Genomic DNA, 20,870 nt, shown 5'->3' with positions numbered 1-20,870 from the left:
TCTATTGCGTTTTACCACAAAAAAGTTAAATTAAAGAAGATCTTGGGTGTTTTTTCACCCAATCATTTGAACTAAGGGTTAATGAAGATCGCGATCAATATTATTCGGCGTAGTGACTGTAATTTTAGTTTTGAGATCACTTTTGGTTTGTTATTCAAGTTTTCTCACAATAATTTTCCGAAAAGTGTATCCTCTTTGTGCTATTTGCTTGAATTTTCACGAGGAAAAGAGCAAGTTTTCGCATTTTTCACTGGTGAAGAATTAACGAAGAAAAAGGCAAATTTTGTGAAAGTGACGTGACTCACAAGGTCCGACAACTTGTTGATTTTGTTGCTTTTGCCAGAGAAAATCCTGGAAAATCAAAAGAATTTATTCAAAAAAGAATAAATTAAGGATCAAGAATTGGACTTTGATTGAGGATTTGGTGAGTTTTTCTATGTGAAAGTTTCTATTTTGTTATTAAAGAAAAAGCACTCCATCCGGAAAAAGTGAAGCTCCCCAAAACCAAAGACTTCAACATGTTTGTTTGGCAAGAAATTTATTTCTCATGGCAAAAATAATGATTTATTGATAGGAAATTCCTTTGAATTTTGACTACAAATCAATCACGGCACTCAATTTTGAGTTAATGATAAATCAACTGGAAAACCTTATCACAAAATAGGTAAAGAAAATTGAGAAAATCAAAGGAAAGGAAAACAGATGGTGGTTACAATATTAATTAAAATAATTGATTATTAAAAAAAAGAAATTGAAAGAAATAGTAACGTATTCAGAAATCTCTTCAAGAGGATGTTATAGGACAATAATTTCTCTCAATGAGCATGATGTTTATTCTAACGTTTGACGTTTATTTTTTAAGAATTTGGCATTTAGTTAAATGTTTGACATTTCTTTTCTAACATTGAAAATATTTTTTTAAAAACAATTTTAGTCCTGAAAATAATTTCTTTTACCCCTAAAGTAAAATCGAAATTGTTTGATCCTTTAGGGTGTTAAAACACCCTTACTAGCTACGACACTGAATGAAAAAGAATAGTAAATCTTGCTTGAAAAACTTTTCGAATTATTGTTTATTGATCGGTCAATGGAAAATTTTTGAAAAATTTTATCAATGAAACTTCAAAAAATCTCTTTGCGTATTTTACAATCCCATTTCAGGGATATTTTATTCGTATTTCCGGATATCTTTCTCCATAATATGCAATCCATTACGAAGTAGTTGGAATGAATTTTTCAGTCGCGGTCACAGTTTGATGCACTTCAGTTGGAATGTGTCTTTTTGGGGGAGGAAACTGTGAAAGAGGCCCCGAATGTGAGGAGAACATGTAATACCATTGAATACAATTGCAAATTTATGTCCAATGCACATTCAAAAGGCAGGCGAAAATGGTCGATTTTGCAGTTTTTAAAAAACTGCGATATGGCAATTAAACAAATAGGGGCATCCAACATTATTGGAATCCTATTGGAATGTCTTTACTGCCTTTCATACAGCAGTTTTTAAAAGTTGAAGCTAAATGTAAAAAAAGAAATAAACTTTTTTCAAACAAACTTTTAAGTTTGAAAATAAGTTTTTTAAAAGATCAAGGTGATTTTTTCAGCAGTTTTTTATTCAATTTAATTAATGTTTCAATTACATTGTGATTCTTTTTTACAAAATTCATTTTGTAAGAGAGACCAAAATTACTTTTTTTGCGATACCTGAACTTTTTTCCACCCATCCATTGTCCATTATTTCATTTCTTTGATGATAAAAAAAAGTTGGTGCAAATGGCATTTGAAAGGGATTTTCTTTTGGGCAGAGTTTCTTGATCTGTTGATTTATCTTATTTTATTAGATGAAGAGAAGTATAGAAGAAGATGAAAAAAAGCAAAGGAGAAAGATGTGGCATAAAAAAAGTTATGGCATTATTAAGAAACTCTTTTCACTTTCTAACGTGCGTGAAGTTCAATTTCTCTCGAAAATGTGTGTTCAACATAGGTGAGCATAAATACACGAATAGCCTGTTGTGCCGTGTTGAGAGACATAGAGTTATGCTTTCATTGTAGAGGGAAATTTACCTTATAGCAGAGGGGCAATGTGAGAAGTTGAGATTAGAGGAGGTATATAATGTTGGATGAGAGAAAAAAAGAGACGCGAGGTGAATTGCACGGTAATTTGCCAAGAGTATTGGGGATTCAGGTGCATGATTTTCTCCTGGGAGTTGGAAAAATTCAGAAAATTGCACATTTCTCAATCACGAGGATGCTCTTTCTTGCCTCTTTGCACCTCAATCTCACCTTCCATTTCTGCACTTTTGCCGTGTGTGGATTTTAATTGTCCACTTTTCATCATTTTCTCCACAATTTTCCCTCACTTTCAAATCCCGGCTGACACCATCAGAGCACCTCAACTGTTCATACATTTTATTGGTAGTCTTACAGGGGTTTAGTATAAGCAGACTTTATAGCATAACTCTTAACACTGGAGGATCGAGGTGTCTAACCTCAAAACTTTGAACTTCAGTTTTTCTCAAAAGAAAATATTTTCTCAAGTTTTCTTTCGACGATCTCGAAGTAATGAACATTCCCTAAACACAGATGTAGAATTTATTACAAAATACTAAAATAGATTTTAAGTCTGTGGCGATTGAGAAAAGTCGATTTGGCCACTTTGGCCAGCAAAATCCTCCAAGGGTTAATGAAAATCTCATAGACTCAATTACCAGTTTTTAAATTTTTTTTTAGTTTAAAAAAATATGAAAAAGGAATTACTTTTGATGAAATCATAAATGTTGTAGCTTAAGTAAAAAGCATAATGCATTTGAAAATATAGGAAAAACTGCGTTTTATCGCGAAACAATAACCCTTATGACCTTATTATATACCCAGACTATTGCAATCATGTTCATTACATTAAATATTCCATATTAGCAGAAATTAGTTTTAAATAGTCTATGCAAAATCTTTTAAAAAAACATGCAAAATTGAAAGATGAATGGAACAGCAGAGCTTTCCCTTTTTGCCTGTATAAGGTGACAAAAGCAAAAAAAAAACATCTAAATAGCAATAAAATGTAAAATATAAATTTAATTGGTATTTTCTTATCTGTTGCTAAGAAAATTCACAATCTACTAATTAATGTTCAGTCTATAATAATGTTTTTTTTTATGTGATTGAGAAGAGAAATTTGCATTTTCAATTCGCAGAAAATACTGATTATCACCCGATATGATTAGCAATAGCGCAGAAAAAAAGGGAAGAGCCATAATCATAGACTCAACAAACACGATAGGTTAAACACGATGTGACTTCTATTGAGGAAAATTGCTTTGTAAATAGATCGTTTTTGTATTATATCTCCTCAGTATTATGTACGAATATCTTTTTTTTTTATTAAAAAAAAGGGGAGAATGATATTGAAGAAGAAAAAACGCCTCTTTTGATGCTCAATTCCAATATATATGCGCGAAATGTTCAGCCCGTTAGACCGTCACATATTATATATAGTGAGTTGGGTATTGCGAAAAGTCTGGTTGTGTATATAGCTAACAGAGAGATAGAGAGAGAACGAGTTGGGAGGAAATTGCGACTTGCAAATTATTTCTCCCACCATCGGATTCATTGTGGACAATTAATAAACATTTTCTCAGTATAGACAACTCAACTTATATATCTGTTCGAATTGCGACTTTTGCATGTGCAATAAAATAGCCACTTCATAAAAAGGAATCCATCGCAAGAGATCAAGTTGTTGAGAGAGAGATCAACTCTAACGTCCCCAATTTGTAGAACATTGCGCATAGATTTTCACGAAGACTGTGATTTTTTTTCCATTCCTCCCGAAAAATAAAAATTCAACGTGCGGTATAAACATAGGTTAATATTTATTGAGAGAATCTCTAATTAGCGTTTCAATAAAAAAAAATTATTATCCACTTCAAAGAGAGCATGGTATATACGTATTATCTTTCTGCCAAGTCATTTGTGATCTTGCAAAAATTCTTAAAAGTCAGACACACTCTCATGTGTAAAAAAGCACCTTTTCTGTCCAAATAAATATTTGATCGCGAGAGAATTCCCCGGAAAAATATTCTCAACCTTGTGAGTGTCAATAAATCAAATCTCATCAATTAATTCTTTTTCCAATATCCACCTTCTTAAACTTTTTTTAGTTAGTATATTGTACGATCAACAAGACATCACGCGAATAGAAACGAATAAGACGAGAGTCATGGTGAAGAGGATTTGTGTTATTTACTAAAAAACTGATATAACCCAACATTAGAATAAAGATTATTATTGAGAACATCGAAAATAATGATTAGAAATCAGTTTTCTTCAAAGGAGTTTACAGTCGTGATCACGCTGTAGGACAATTGTCAATAAGACTTCTCCACGGTAGGACTGACTCAAAAACAGTCTTCGCAGTGGGACAATTAGTACCCTGCCTTCCCAATAGTAAGGGCAAGTGGCCCAATTCGGACCTCTTAAGGCCTTTTTCAATCCGCTATTACTTAAAACTGATAAAACTTTAAACGTAGAAAGTTATGGAAGTTAAAAGAACATTAAAAGAGCTTTAAAATGGTACCAAATTTAAAAATATTGCTTTTTGTTTTATACCCTTTTTTCTCATTCTGCGAGGACCTTAGGAGGTCGGAATTGGGCCACGTTCCCCTAATAATTTCTCGAAGGCAAATTTCCTCTTTTTGAAGCCGTCCTACCGCGGAGAAATCTTGTTGACGACGGCCCTACTGCGTGAGCACAACTGTATTCATTTTGGGGGTTTTCTTCATGAAATCTCATTAAAAGATATAGAAACCAGACACGGGACAAATTATAGAGAATTAAGAGGATCATAAAGAATTCTTGCAATACCAAACAAATTTTCCATTTTTTTAGGTGTTCGATTATGCCTTGTTTATTGCACTACATATACGCAACAATACTGCAATCGATGATCACTATTAAATTATTTTTTTTTTAAAGAGATAAATTCTAATTACTCAACCAACTGAAACAGTACCAAACTATTAAGATTCAATCCTTTGGATGCAAATTGTTTTAAGGAACTTAAAATGCACATAATGTGTAAAGAAGAAAGATGAAAAATTGTATTTGTTGGTGCAGAAACATTTCCACAATCTTCTCTAATTTTCATTTCAAATGCGAAATATTTTCAATTATAAATTCATGTGTGCTGATTTATTGATTTTCAACTTGTGGCATCAATTCGCCATTGAAAGTGAATCGCTCTGTTGCAAATACTGGTGGCACAACAATTGCATCAAATGAAATATTGTTAATTGAGAGAGAAAAAGAGGTGGTGTATGCATTATTGAATGAGATCTCTTGATCACCTTGCTTCAGGTATATATTTTGCCAACAGTTGTCTCACGTTTTTAATTGTGGTAAAGAAATCAAGTAGATAAAAAAAACCTCGCCGTCACACAGAGTTCTCCATTAGTGAGAACTTTTGTATTATATACTAAAAGTATATTGAGGTTGTTTGGACATTGTCGCATGTATATGTATGTATATATGAAGCCCATTTCTTGGGAGAATTTCATCTTGCTCTCCAAATAAATTCTCGACTTGTGAGGCACTTCCCCCTTACATCTAAATTATTCTTAATTGAATAATGTATCCTTATCTATTTCCTCGAAAATTGAGCATGCGACCATGTCAGCATTCAGGGAATGCTTTTTGCCTTTACATGAGATTCTCTTGCTCTCTCTCTCTCTCCGTTTGCTGACCCAATTCGCCACCAGGCACTTCGCCTCATATGCTCAATGATTAACACGCCACGTTTTGAGAATTTACATTCAGCAATATCAGTATAGTTCACTGATTAAGATAAATTAGAATGGATTTGAGCACAACTCGGATGATAACAGATTGTATTGAATGTATGCAAGATGAGCGGAAATGAAAATCTCAACTCAAGAAGAGTGACAGACCAATTTTCATTCTCTCTATACTCTAAATACAAAAAACACTGTGATGCATTCTATTCTTGGACTCTCTGTACTATCATATGTTATAAATCTTCAAAACATCGAGTGAGTTCCTTATTAAAATCATCGCAATACCCCCAATGCTATTTAAATAGACTCCCATGGAGATGAATATTAAACTAATTCTGTACAATAAACACCCAAGCGCACACACATCATTTGGAGTTAATTTAATTGGATAATAACAGAAAGAAAAAAATATTCTGGTGGGAAAAATCATTAAAAAATTGTATTTATGCACTATGTGTGATCGTTTTTTGTTTGCACAATTAATTACCGTATTGAAAATTATATAATTAATAAATTGATATTTACCGAAGTGACACCATTTGATTGCACAAGCAAAGTGGAAATTTTTGATGAAAAAAAGTTGGTATTCATTTCATTTTGATGCCCTCCACGGTATTTTATCTAATACATTTCATTTTCCATGAGAAAACTAGGGAAAGATTTTCTTTTAACTGCATAAACTACGCCTCTATCGTATTTAGATTTCCTACTAAGTTTCGGAGATTTATGTCCCTTCATCAGGTACAAATATCCTGGGGCTGTATTCTCTAAGAGTGAAAAACTCTCGTGATAAACTCCCGAAGGCTTTTTGCAGGGAAAAAGTGAGGAAAACTTCACGTGAGCATGATTCTCTAAGAAAAATAATGCATCCGTGATAAACTCCCGTAAAATTTTTCCGGTTTTCACGTTTCTTTTAAAGCGCTAAAGCCTTTAGGAGTTTATCACTGGAGTTTTTCACTCTTAGAGAAATCATGACCTGGAGGATTGTGACGTCATTGTGAGACAACGCTAACAAGCAAAGAATAAATCACAAATTCTATCGTATTCTGATTATGGCAATGACCTGCTGATGTGAAAAGAAATGCTCCACACAGGTGTCCTCATATAATTTTTGTGCTATTACATGCGCGTATCATTATGGTTTTGAATGTCACGCTATATATACATATATCACTTAGGAATTTTAATTTTTTCTCGTCTCACTTCTTTTAACACCAATAAAACGACTTTTTCATAATTTTCCACCTTCTTTTGCATATAATGAAATAATATAATATAATATACTGTTTGACTTTCAATAGTGCAGCACATAGAAAGAGAGATTCTTTTATAATTGTATGTAGATATTTTTTTTATATGAATAATACATCCTAATTTTGCAAATGTACAATTTTCACATGATGGGCAAAAAAAACGCAAATCAAACGGTTTTCCACTGTTATGCAGAGATTTTTTCAATTGTATGTGAACCCCTCAATTGTGTTATGCAAGCAATACATAGTATACACATTATACTATGTATATATTTTGATTCTATCGACGAGGCACGAAGATCGTGTGATATCTGCCCAACCGCTGCACCTGAGTTTTTCCATCGTAAAACTGCAGAGGAATAGTGAATTTTGTTATTTTTGTTAGTAGAAACGTAACGATAAACATGAAAAATTAACTTTTCCTAAATTAAATTATGTTTATTACGTATGTAAGCTCACCAACCAAAATATTGAAAACTGAGTCACATGGAGTTGCGCAAAATAAAAAAAAAATATTTTGGCGCTGAAAGTAACATCAAACAATGTTTACAAAGTGATGGAGTATTGTGGAAGTTTAAGGAAAAAAAAAGATGATGGAAATGGAGTGCGCAGTCTGTTAAACATGATAACAAATTCTTTTTTTTTTTGTTTAAATGGAAAATACAAGCTTCCTCACGACAGAGAGAAACATTTCTTTATCTCACAGCCACATTTTGCGCTATATATCCCCTCCTTAAATAAATTGTGCCTTCAACGTAATTATCATTTTCTCACTTTATACAATACACGCATCCCAAAGTTTAGGTTTATGTGACAAAATGTTGAAAATATAATTTGTCGTCATCGCAACTTGGTGTTTGAATGTGTAAGATCCCTCTTACATTCCAAGCGGCAAGGACGTGTCGACGCACCTCCTGTCGCAGTCACTGCCATCACAACACTGACTGTCCCGACAAGGTTGGCGATCGATGTCCCGTTAATCCGCTCATGCCTTACTGTTAATCTTACATTCGGCCACTCCTGACTTCAGGAGCTGCCCTCAGCGACCTTGACGTCATTCGTCACGTTAGATTATCGCTCTACATTCGCTCTAATTGCCTCCCTGAACTTCTCTTGCTTCGTACAATTTCTGACTCACTTTGATCTTTCCTGCTCGTCTTATCTTCCTCTATTCTCATGAATTCTGTTCTTGTACTAATCCTCTTGCCCTCTTCTGACTGCGCTCTAACTCTCATTCTTCGCCCTTAACCGGATTTTCTATTCAACCTGTCTTCTGAATAATTACTCCGTTTTATCTGATCGTCGTTGCTCCTGCATCATATAACTCGACCTACTCTCAGTACTCTAACCAATACTGACTACTTCTAATCCGTTCCGTTTATTGATACCTGTCTCAATGCCGTTTCTCAACCCCTCGGCCACTCCTGACATAAGATGCTATGTTGCTATGACGCTCATTCCTAGATTCTGCTTCAACTGACTCTCAATCTTCTCTTATTTCTCTCTTCATCGGCTTCGACTTACTCTGGACACGTCTTGAACTAAACCAAGGGTGTTCCAGAGTGGCTCTCATTCACATACTTCACTGCGACTAACTCTCAATCTTCCTTGTTCTCTCTTCATTGATTTCGACTTCTTCTGCACACGTCTTGAACTTAACCAAGGGTGTTCCAGATTGCCGCTCATCAGGCTCTGCTTCAATCAACTCTCAATCTTCTCTCTTCATTGCCTTCTACTTCATCTGGACACGTCTTGAACTTAACCAAGGGTGTTTCAGATTGACGCTCATCAGGCTCTGCTTCAACCAACTCTCAATCTTCTCTCTTCCTTGCCTTCTACTTCATCTGGACACGTCTTGAACTGAACCAAGGGTGTTCCAGCATGAAGCTTTCTCGCAATATCTACTTCAACCAACTCTCATTTTCTTTTGCTTCTCTCTTCCTTGCCTTCTACTTCATCTGGACACGTCTTGAACTGAACCAAGGGTGTTCCAGCATGAAGCTTTCTCGCAATCTCTGCTTCAACCAACTCTCATTTCTTTTGCTTCTCTCTTATTGACTTCGACTTCTTCTGGACCCGTCTTGAAATTAACCAAGGGTGTTCCAGCATGAAGCTTTCTCGCAATCTCTACTTTGCCTAACTCTAATTTTCCCTCGCTTGCATTTCTCTAGTGACTTCAACTTTCTGGACACGTCTCGGACTCAACCAAGGGTGTTTCAGCATGAAGTTCCCTATTCTTCCCTTCTTCATTCAACTCAATTTTTTTTTTATTACTTCCTTCTTCGCTTGACTTAAACATTCAACGTCCCTATGCGAACCCCCATTCTAAGACTTCCCTACAATTCTCAGATAAAAAAACTTACTTTCAGATTCTTTACAACAATCCTGCTTTGTCATTCACCTGTGTCAACATATCAGTTTTGTACTCACCCTATAGAACCTCTGATACACTCCCTTATTATGTTCACCCATTTCCTGAGTTAAACACTAAATATTCCCTCTCACTTCCTGTAATAGAAAAAAAATTGTTTTCTCTCCACCAATCTATTTGCACGTTGCTTAATTTATTTTTCTAACAATTCAAATTGTCTTCTCGTTTGCATCCTTCCGGACATCCTCTATCTGCAACGTTTTGCCTTGCCTGACGACTCGTATGTCTTCCTTTCCCAAAATATCAAGGCCGACAATCACTGGGATGTCTTGAGCTTCATCTGGAACGACATGGACGGTTGTTTGCCTTCGCACCTCGTCAATCGTAACCCATACTTCCGTTTGCCCCACGGTCTGGCATTGTCCTGCGAATCCTCTCAGCGTTGTCGTTCTCGATTTAATCTCCACCCCCAGAGCTTCTACATCAGATTTCCTCATTGTGGTGCAATCGCTCCCTTGATCAATGTAAGCCCAGAGCTTTTTCTCGTTAATTTTCACCTCCTTGTAGTTCGGATTTTCTTTTTCCTCAACTTCAATTATTCTCATGTTACCCTTATGGATCATCTTTGAGTCTGTCTCATTTTTGCCACAGAATCTTGCTATGTGACCTTTCTCGTTGCATTTGAAGCACGTGATTTCTGCCTTCATGTCTCGTTGTTTGTTTTCTCTTTCATGGCATTCTCTGGCTGTCTGACCAACTTTCCCGCAATTGTAGCAAGATACTTTCTGCACCTGATTCCCATCCTGGCTCTCTTGTTCAGGCCGTGCATCGTTTTTTCCTCCCTTTTCTTTCCCCCCTGATTCGCCAATTCCGTGTTTTCTCATGGCTCTACGAATATCCTCAGCATCTTTGATTTTCTGGAGCAATTCCTGTGGGGAGTCGTAGTTAGCTCCGGCCACCATACCGATCAATTTCTCATCTCCCAGTCCTGCTATAATGTACTTTGCGATCGTCGCATCATCCAGCTTTATCTTTTTCCCTTTCTGTCTCATTTCAAAGAAGTACTCGGTTACGGTTTCATCTCGCTTTCTCTTTCTCCCTTGAATCTCTTCAATTATCCTCCCTACATTAATCTTCTCCGGAAAAGCTTTCATCAGTTCCCGCTTGAATTCATCCCACGTTTTCGTCTTTGTGGTTGAATGCCACTTCTTTGCGGCTCCTTTGAGCCGAATTGACGCATACAGCAGAACTTGTTGATCGGTCCATTCGTAGATCTCCCGCATGGATTCTAGATTCTCAATCCACTCTTCTGTGGTTGTCTCATCTTCCCCAGGTCGGAACGCCGGGATCAAATCTTTAATTTCCCCACCAGCCAGCCGGAATGTTCCCACTTCCCTTGAACTTGATGAAGATGTACTCCGTTTGAGCGCTTCATTCTCCTTTTCCAATTCACGGATCTTTTGCCTGTAGTGTTTAATCACTTCTCCCTGTTCATCTCCTCCCATTGCTTCTTCATCGTACTCCCGGAGCTCTCTTTCCTCCAAATCGATTCCTCTTTCATCCATTCTAACCTAAAATTTCCATTTCAATTTATCTCCCAAATTCCTCGAATAATTCGGATGAATTTTTTAATTTTTTTTTCCTGTGTACTTACTTTCCTCTCTGATTTAACTTTACTTCCTTTGTAATTCTCACCTTTTACTGCTATTTTAGTTAATCACTCGCGTTCCGCTTTTGTTTTCTTTCATGTATTCCACAATAACAACAATCATTTGACATTTCACTCTGCGATACCGACTCATCCCGAACCCACCCGAGTGAATTCGCGCAATTCCCGTTTCCCGATACCACCTCTCGAATCATTCTTCATGGCATGCATTCTCAAGATAATTCTTTAATTTATTTTCCTCTTAGCTATCTATTTTTTATTTTAAATCTTTTGACACCACATTTTCCTTTCATCTCTAGTAAATATAAAACCCACCGCTTAATTGCCGATAAACAAAAAATCTCATTCCTTTTTACCATTTTCCCGTTTCCCGCTCCTACTTTCCGCTCTTTGCGCCATTTTATTCATTCCGCGCTTTTCTCTTTATTTTCTAATCGCCTACACAGGTACCTATTACATTTTATTTATGATTACATTCTTATTTTCTATATGCAGAGATTAATTCTCACCGCATCCATTGCACATTACTGAATATGAAAGAATATGTAAAGAAAAAAAATCTTCTAAGAACAATGCAAGTGTTGACCACTTTGGAAAAAGAAAAAAATGCTTATTTTGCTGCGCAATTAAAATGATTTTTCAATAAATCCACGAGAGTGGGAAAAACCCAAGTAAAATGGACACATTTAGTATGTTTAATTAGCTAAAATTACTGTTGAATACATTGAATATATATACCAAAATACAATTGGCAAAACATTTCGTATGTGAAAATCTAAAAATACTTATCGCTCCATCCGAGGAAAATTCACAGACATTTCCAGATAAAATTGTTGCGAAATTTCCTTTTTTTTATTTACTCTCAAAACAAAGAGTTACCGAGGCATGGAAATAATAATTTAATATTATATTCTGATAAGATCTATACCAAAAAGGGAACAAGACTTACAAGAAAATTATTTAATTCAAAAAATTGTTAATGTTTATTCTACTTACCTGATGAAGAGGGAATAAAATTCTCGAAATGTCGTATCCTTTTTTACTCAAAAGAACTGTGTAATACATACCTATATATATTTTTTTAAATTTTCATTGGATAAGTTACTAAAAAAAAATTGTTTAAATTGAGAGCTAAAAGTTAGAGAACCCCAAAACTCTTTCTGCAAATTAGACAATCAAATAGTAAAATTTTCTATCGACTTTACCTCACATTGTTTATTTTTACTCAAAATTTAGCATGTTTGTGTAAAAATTGAAAATTTGCAAATTAAATAGAAAAATTTCAGAATGTTTCTTATCTTCTGCGCGAGAAATTAGATGTTATTTCACTTTGAGCCTCAAAATGAACAGTAGGTAATATAAGAAAGAAACATGCAGGTAGCACTATGATGTATTGTAGAGTCCCTCACCGAAATGAACTTAATTTCCACGAGACTTACAACATTTTAGTATAAAGTAATTCCATTTGGTCTCTCTGCGTATCGAGAAATTTTTTCAAACTTAAAGACAGGAAAACGAATGAAAACGTACCATGATACTAAAGTTGATTGCTTTTGATTAGTTAAGGTTGCGTGGGAATTATAACATGAAACTTAACCTTCTTTTCTAATATTTAATTTTAAATGAATCGGAGATTATTGTATGCTTCTTCAGGTGTTTAGGTTTAAAGTTTGTGCCTAGCCTGATTTCAAAGTTTTTTAGACAAATTATTAACTGACTAAAATTATTAAAATTTAGCTTAAGCAAATTTAAAGCTCCTTATTTAAAAGAATTTATTCGACTTTTGTGATTATAAATTTTTTTTGTCAATTTTATGCATTAAAATTTAGTAAAGAAATCTTTCCGAGTGTACTAAATTATAATAAATCTTGATTACAGAATATCTCACTCAAATATAAGAAGATCATATTATAAGTCCTTCAGATTAAATAACGGTCATCTAAAAATATATATCCACTTACATCCAACATATCTCAATAGATCTGTAGAACGAAATTAAACTATTTATTTAGAAGGTTAAATTAGTTAATTTAATAGAAGATTTTCATGGAACTATAATAAGAAACTCGTTAGAGATATTTTATTCTAGATACCTACCTTGTGTTTTAACCAATTCTTTTTACTGCTATATATATTAACAAATAAAATAGAACTTTATTATCGTGAATGATATAATTGTCATTGTCAGTTTGAATATCAGAACGATAAGAAAGATACATAATTCCTTTTATGTGTCAATTTCTTGAATTTAATTAATTTTCCCTTGATTACAGTGAGGGTCATCTAAAGTGTCACGAGTGTGCACTTTAATAGTTTGCATGTTACTATATACAAAAGTAGAAAGTATAATTCTTTTCAAGATTTTTTAAAATTTAAAAAGAAATGTAGATAATTCTAATTAATATTTTCATTTGTTGGCATTGTTGATATTTAAAACGCAGTTGATGAAATAAATAAAAATTTAGAGATTTCTTCTAATCTTCCTTGGATGCTGATGCTCATTCGTTGAATTTTTAGTTATTTTTCTACCTCAACAATATAGAGATCTATTTTTTTGTTCCATGCCTTTGAGATGTTCTTTCTAGATGATTTTAAGCAGCAAAAGTCTCAGCAAAATATGTGTTTCAAAACATCCAGATGGTGTTTTGGTATACACAAGTATACTTCTTATACCTATTATGAGTATATCTGGGCAAGTTTTAAGAGGAGAGATGGTTAGAAAAAATGTTTGACCCACCTTAACAAGAGGTGTTTTATCTTCTCACATCGAGCCAGCAGTTAGCCTTGATCTCTTGTCCGCTATTTGCAAATTGAAGAATTGATGAATTTCTTCCCATGTGTAATTTTTCAATGATCACTTGGGGGATTTTACTTTAACCATACACCATCGGATAATGCGAATGATAAACATATTGAATGGGTTAGAAATCATTAGTTAGCAAGTTTCAAAAGGCAATCTTCCATGCCTCTCTCTCTCTAACTTTATTTTTCTATGGCGAATTGCTGCTGCATGTTGATGGTTGTTTTTGTGTGTTAGAATGTTGGCAAAAGACCTGTGATTGTATGGCTGTGTGGTGAAGAATGTGTACATAGTGCGGGTTTTTTTTTATTTTGTTGGAAACAAGTACTGTGAGAGGTATATAAATTGTTTTGCTATAGTGGAGCTATAACGTTTGTTGGAACAAGTGAGGAAAACGTCACTGATTTTTTCAAATTGGTAGCAGTGTTTGTGTGTATGATAGTCGGGTCGGGGGAACCGTGCGAGAGAGGTGGCGATATATGGATGAATATTTTTCAATTTGTGCGCACGATCGTGAGTGATCGTTATGCCATCGTGATCATTCGCATGGTAACTGCGTGATCTTCGTGCGATTTCGTGTTCCATGTAGTTGGGTATTTGTGCTGTGCGATCGCAAGAGGTGGTGCACAGTGTGGTGGAGATCTCTCGCTATGCGCGATTGTCATTCGGTGGTTAGTCAATGTTGATCGATACGGTGGAATAGAAGTGTTGGACGATTTTTTTTTCTTAAAACTGGGCGCAAAACTGGGTGTCGAAAGGAGTACGAAGAGAGAAGAGATCTGGAAGAGAGACAAAGACGTGCTAATAGAGTGGATTGTGTGATCATTTAATGGAGTTCTGTGTTCTATAGAAGATCACTTGCGATCAACGGGGCTAGGCTTGAGTTTTATTTGAGGAAATATTTTTTAAACATACAAAAAAGTGCTTTTCCTCCAAATTAATGCTCAGTTTGTAGCAGAATAATAATTCATCACACCACACCACTCTACAGTCATCTTCAAAAAAACAAATTTCGAGCACAAAGTAAGATTTATTTCGCACCTTTTTCTGCGCATTTTCCAATTTTTGTGACCATTACTATAATAGTGTGGCAAAAAAAACATAAGTTCCTCTGATTGATGATTGATTAATGATCACACGGATGGATTTGCTTTTTTTTTTAATCCACCAACTGTTGCACACAGGTCTTTCGTGGATAATTTGAATCGGAAATGGGTGTACTGTTTATCCCACAGGAAGACACAGTTTTATGATGAAAAATTGTTTTTTTTTTAAATTATAAAAAAAAAGTTTTAATTCCTCGATTGAGCGATCTTTTGGACTGATCACGGAATCGTTTTTTATCGTATTAGCCTCTGGTTTGAAAATGAAAGTTTCCCTCAAGTGGCCAAGAGTTGAGAAAAATGCCAGCTTTTTTTTTTTAACAAACGCATTTGAGAAAAGAGTTGGGATCGTTTTGAAAGTGAAATTGATCGAGTGTTATGTTTCTTTTATTATATGTCTAATCTTTTATTTTCTTTCAAAAACCAAATGATTGTACAAGAAAAAAAACTAATATCATGCGATTGTCTTCACAATAAGAGTTTTAGGAAGAAGATTTTGCAGTTTTTCTTTTAATTCTTTGATCATGTCGCGGATAAAATGTTATGGTGCAAAAAGAAGTCAGTTGAAGATTTCTTATGAGACGTGTATATAGGTACCTTTTTCCGAAGAGAAAGAGACGGTTGAAGGAATTCAATTGGTGAAATGTAGGTCGACTACAGTTCATTGACTTTTTCTTTGGCTCACGATGACTCCGAGACTTGGGTTTTACATTTAAGACTTCTCTATAACCACCTCGCCATCCGTGGATGAATCTCTTTCTCTCTCACATTCACCATCTTTGCAATGGCAAAAGGCGCACCACACAGTGTATTATAAATGTATTTCTTGTGCGCCATATGAAGAAAATATCACTCTCTTGCGGGTTTTGTGATGTCGCAAAAGAAGGGGGGTTTTATTTTTGCAGCATTTTTTTAAAAGTCTCATGTGCTGTGAAACCACGAAAGATTCTTGTATCTTTCATTTTTCTTAATGTGCAAAAGAGTCTCCCAAAAAAGTATAGATGAAAGACCACCACTGTATTCAAGGTATAAAATAATGTATTGTATATATAATACAATAATTTTGTGTTGTTAAGAAACTCCGGGTTTAGAAACTCCACAAAACTTGCACACTTCAGTCGAAAATATGCAATTTTATATTTTATATGGTGTGACTTTTGCGCAATTAAAACAACTCTCAATATACGTTGTTTTTTAACCATACTTTTTCCACACTCAAATGCCTAAAAGAATTGGATACCCTTGCGAGATTTTAATGTGGTGGTCTCTGGTTCCAGGAGGGATCCATTAGTGAAGGAAAATATTGCAAAATCACGCGGAGAAGGAAAAAAAAGGAAGGAAAAAAGGAAGGAAAAAAACAAGACTTGCAAGGAGAAATGAGTGTGGCGAATCCCAATATGTCGGATGCTTTTCGTAACCGTTGCAATTTTAACGGATCATTGGATTAGATGGTTGGTAGAATTTAAGATTCATGCGGTCACCGAGTGATTTGTGAAGCATATCGAATGTTGAATTGAGTGCATTTTTAAGTGCAAATGAAAGACATCGCATTTCTGAATACAATGTTTTACGAGAATTTCGTTTTAAAACGTTAAAGCTTTGTAACCCATGCAAATGCTCTAGAATTTCAAATATAAAAGAGTTTAACACGTTCCTTTGAAGAAAAACTCTCAATAAATCGAGGAACCAAAATCGGGATTTTGGTAGATAGTCAGCTGGGCAAAATTGGTAAAAATTTGTTTAAAAATATTGAAAATGACGTCATAATATGTATTTTTGTATAAATAAGATGAAGCATAAAAATACTTTGTCAAAAATTATTGAGAATTAACATAGGAATTTTTAAGAGCGGAAAATGACGCGATTAAAATGAAAAATACAACAGTGACGACATTGTATGCATTTTTGAGCAAATCAGTTGTTTAAGAATTATGCTTTCTTTTCATATCTAGAAAAAAAACAGAGAAGAGCGAGAAAAATAATTTTTACCTTATTCTAGAAAAATCAAGCTAAAACTTGCCACCGAATTTCGTTGAATTCGTGGCGAAAAAAAAATCGTATATATATGTATACGATATCATCCAACTATATCGTGACTGTTTTTGTATTTCTATTTAAATCAAATCAATTTATAAGGCATTAAGTAACAAACTGTATTATTGAATAAAATACATTTGAATTGTTACAATTGAATAAAATTGGATAATTCTCATCATTGCGACAGTATTAAATGTTTAAACATTTGATGGGGATTATGGGGAGTTTACAAATTGTCTCCTCGCAAACACTTTTTGTGCGCTACTGCGGATGACCAACATTACAAAAGATCTTTTGTTGAGAGCTTTAAGAATATCTCACATTGTAAATGAGATAGATTTCCTTCGCCTGATTGGTCTCATTGGGCAGACATACAGTACTTGATTGCATGAGTGAAAGTAGTGCGATTATGCAAGGATATCCGTCATGTTAGGGATCCATATGGAATTAAAAGAAATTTGATCATTTCTCCGGTGCATGTGGAGGTAATATTAAGTTAGATTGCCGTAGATTGCAATAACTTTCTTCAGTGAGATTTCCTAAGGAAAAAAAACAACGTCAATATGTATGTATTATATATTTTATGAAATAAGTGTATTGAGCAATGGACATTAAGTAGTGTGTTGTTTCTTCATAAAACAACATAAAAGAGAAAAAAAACTCGCAATTTTTATATGAAAAATCTCTCACTCTACTTGGGTACAATGAAGAAATTTCCACCAGCAATTATCTTACTGCAAAAATATGATTGCAAACCGCAGACAATGCAAAAATTTCCTCTCGTCGCGTCGAGAGAATTGCTATGGCTAAAAAAAAAGTATAAAAGGCAATTTTATTCTCATGTGGTGTGGATTGTTGATAAGAAAATCACACACTAAAGATTAGAGAAGAGATGCCTTGCACGAAAAACCGCCCACAAGTGTGAAATGCTCCGGAAAAACGCCTCCGGGAGTGTTGTTATGGAAATAGAAATCCAGCCGGAAAATGATATATAAATGATCTTTTTGGGATGATATTTTGCAATGCGCGCAAGAGATTAATAAGTTGTAGCCTCTGCATTTTCCTCTCATTGCTAAATGCTTATCACATTATGGGGGCAATTTTGAGTATGGATTTTTCAATTAAATGAAAATGCCTTTCGGACCGAAGGTTACGAGGATATCATTAATTGAGATAATTGGAATTAATTAAACAATCAAATATGCACTCGAGGCGCTGTAGCATCTCACTTTTATTTTCTTCACAAATGCCCTCTCCCCCAGTCAATGTTTCGCGTCCATTGATCTTCCCGAGACTTTTTTCTCTTCATTTTTGTTGTTGCTTTATAATTTTCTTTTTTACACTCGAGATGCACTAAAATTGAGCAATTCAATTTAAACACGATTGGTAATAGCATAATATATTTTTAGAAATCTCAACCATAAAAAATTATCACGTATGGCTAGAGTTTGTTCTCAAATCCATCTCACGAACGGATGTATATTAGAGAGTCTTTTTTTTCCAAGAAATTAAACTCTTTTCTTAGTTTGTGTAAATTCAATCTGTGAGAGAGAAAATTTTATAAGCTTCTTCTTGAATGATGTCGCGCCTTTGATGTTTCTTCCATGGAAGTTCATGAGAATATTTTTAGGTAAAGAAAAAACGTGATTTGAATGATGTAATTGTTGTGTGGGTCTCTATTAATTGAGGAAAACATTGTGATAAGAATTTTTGGGTGAGAATTATCTTACACTGCGACAATTTATTTAACAATGGTATGAGAGACATAAAAAATGTAGCCGCATTACCTGAATTTTTGTAAATTTATTCAAAAAACGTTCAAAAGCATAAGAATAAGAACTAGTCGTCGTAGTTTTTAATTTATTTGTTATTTTATATAAAATTCTAGATTCCACAGAGATGATTAAAAAAATATTTTTACTCTAAAATCATTCTAATATTTATTTTATTCCACATGTCTGTAGATGTTAAATGTTTTTATTACACTCTGCAAATTTATTAAAATATCATAAAAAATTATGGATAATTTATATGTTAGGGATTTCCTTCGCAATGAACATGAGAAAAATATATTTAAAAGAAAAAACATTATGAACAACATTCCTTTGGTAAATTAATTCAGAGATGCAACAGCAATAAGAATTGATTGACAAGGAAATAAAGTAGCAGGTGATAAATTCAATATATTATTTTCTAATTTATACACACATCACAAATAAAATAATAAAAAAAACCGATACTTCAACTAAAAGTGTTTGGCGGTGAAATGAAAAAAGAATGCCCACACAGAGGCAAAAAAAATTAAATAAAAAAGTATGGAAAAGTGAAAGTCGAAGGTTTTGAATAAATTTGCTTCAGTGATCTTGAAAGGAAAGTTCAATCGTTTTATAGGAAGAAATAATATTTCATCTGCTTTGCAAAAGTTATTTTGATTGCAAGATTGTGGAAAATTTCTTTGTTGATTGGAGTTGTTGATCACATACAAAGAAATCTACGCACAAAGTTAAATAATATCAAATAGGGCTCCAGAAGAATCTTCCGTGTGTTAATTTGACAAGACCATAAAGGTGAACCTCGTACTAAACACCTCAAAACGTGATAATTTTGCGTGATTGAAACCACAGCAATGAATATTAAATTGTAAACATTTAATTTTTAAAATATTTCCTTATAATGATGTTGCTGAAAACACAGAAAAACTAACTAGTTGTAAGTTTATATATAGCATAATCAACTCGAATAAAGGGAAAAAATGATTTTTTTTAATGAAAGAAAATCGGTTTAGCGTAATGATTTCTTCTTTCTGTGGTTTTCTGTGTGGAGAAAAACCACAGTTCTAATTAATCTCAGCTGTTCATTCCATGAATTGTGAGAAATGAGAACGTAATGTGGTCGTTTTTCTCATAAACAGAAAAATAACATTTTATTTTGCCACCCATCACAAATATTGTTTTGAATTTTAAACACTCGGAAAAATTGTGGGATTGCAAGAAGTATAAAAGAATTTAATTTTGTCAGGAAACATTTGATTTTATAAGAGAATAAAAAAAAGAAGCTATTTTCCTGGGACTGAATTCTCTTAGAGTTGAAAACTCTCGTGATAAACTCCCGAAGGTTTTTTGCAGGGAAAAAGTGAGGAAAACTTCACGTGAGCATGATTCTCTAAGAAAAAAAATAATGCATCCATGATAAACTCCCGTAAGATTTTCCCGGTTTTTACGTTTCTTTTAATGCGCTAAAGCCTTCAGGAGTTTATTACGGGAGTTTTTCACTCTTAGATAATTCATGCCCTGGACACACTGGACATTTCCCATACAGAAGCGAATAAACTTCTTTAATAAAAATGAATTTTAATTAAATTTTCTATAATAGATAGTTCTGAGTGTAAAAACTCTATGGAATTTTTACGTTTTTTTTCTCAAACGGAATATAAAATTAAATCTTTGGATTAAGTTTGTGGAAAATAATTAAAAGAAAAAAATACTCAAAGGACGTTTCTCTTAGACTAGAAATTAAATACAATTGAAGTTTTATCATCGTGTTTTTTCCGTGTGTAGAAATTTACATTGGCGTAACCTTGATTTGTTTTTTTTTTTAACAGACTCGAAGATTTCATCGAGTTTTCAATGTCCCTTATGCAATATATATGTATACTTCTTTTTTACAATTTTTATTTAATTATTTCTTCACACACTCTTGAGACTTTCACAAGAGTCTCACGAATTTGGATCATTTTTGCTTCGTTTAAATGTTGTTACTTTTTTTGGAGGGGAAGAAGATCGCAGGTTTGAGGGTAAAACGACTGAGAAGTGCTACAAGTCCCTGAAATTCAATAACCATCGTGAGAG

General features: G+C 33.9%; 2 protein-coding genes across 9 annotated transcripts in view; one reads left to right on the top strand and one right to left on the bottom strand.

Annotated features, from left to right (window-relative positions):
* The first annotated feature begins 73 nt into the window (after positions 1 to 73).
* Positions 74 to 20,870, top strand: part of LOC129791861 (PTB domain-containing adapter protein ced-6) — a 32,151-nt gene continuing 11,354 nt past the window's right edge. For 3 of the 7 annotated variants that reach the window (XM_055830456.1, XM_055830454.1, XM_055830452.1), the window contains exon 1: positions 74 to 424. The gene's annotated coding sequence lies outside the window, so the exon portion shown is untranslated. Of the gene's footprint in view, positions 425 to 14,309; positions 14,906 to 20,870 lie in introns of those variants that run through there. The other 4 variants (XM_055830450.1, XM_055830455.1, XM_055830453.1 and 1 more) reach the window with 4 other exon arrangements.
* On the bottom strand, positions 9,097 to 11,524 carry LOC129791907 (uncharacterized). 2 transcript variants are annotated; one of them, XM_055830527.1, is made up of 3 exons: positions 11,068 to 11,516; positions 9,620 to 10,984; positions 9,097 to 9,550 (listed from the first exon to the last, which is right to left on the bottom strand). In XM_055830527.1, the coding sequence occupies exon 2, from the start codon at positions 10,976 to 10,978 to the stop codon at positions 9,623 to 9,625; it is 1,356 nt and encodes a 451-aa protein (XP_055686502.1). In that variant the 5' UTR covers positions 10,979 to 10,984; positions 11,068 to 11,516; the 3' UTR covers positions 9,097 to 9,550; positions 9,620 to 9,622. The 2 variants fall into 2 exon arrangements, with proteins under 2 accessions (XP_055686502.1, XP_055686501.1); XM_055830526.1 differs by having other exon boundaries at positions 9,097 to 10,984; positions 11,068 to 11,524.

The sequence above is a fragment of the Lutzomyia longipalpis genome, chromosome 3 (assembly GCF_024334085.1).
Source record: "Lutzomyia longipalpis isolate SR_M1_2022 chromosome 3, ASM2433408v1".
Taxonomy (NCBI): domain Eukaryota; kingdom Metazoa; phylum Arthropoda; class Insecta; order Diptera; family Psychodidae; genus Lutzomyia; species Lutzomyia longipalpis.
Note: the sequence above shows the minus strand (reverse complement) of the source record. Positions and strands in the feature narration are given on the sequence as shown.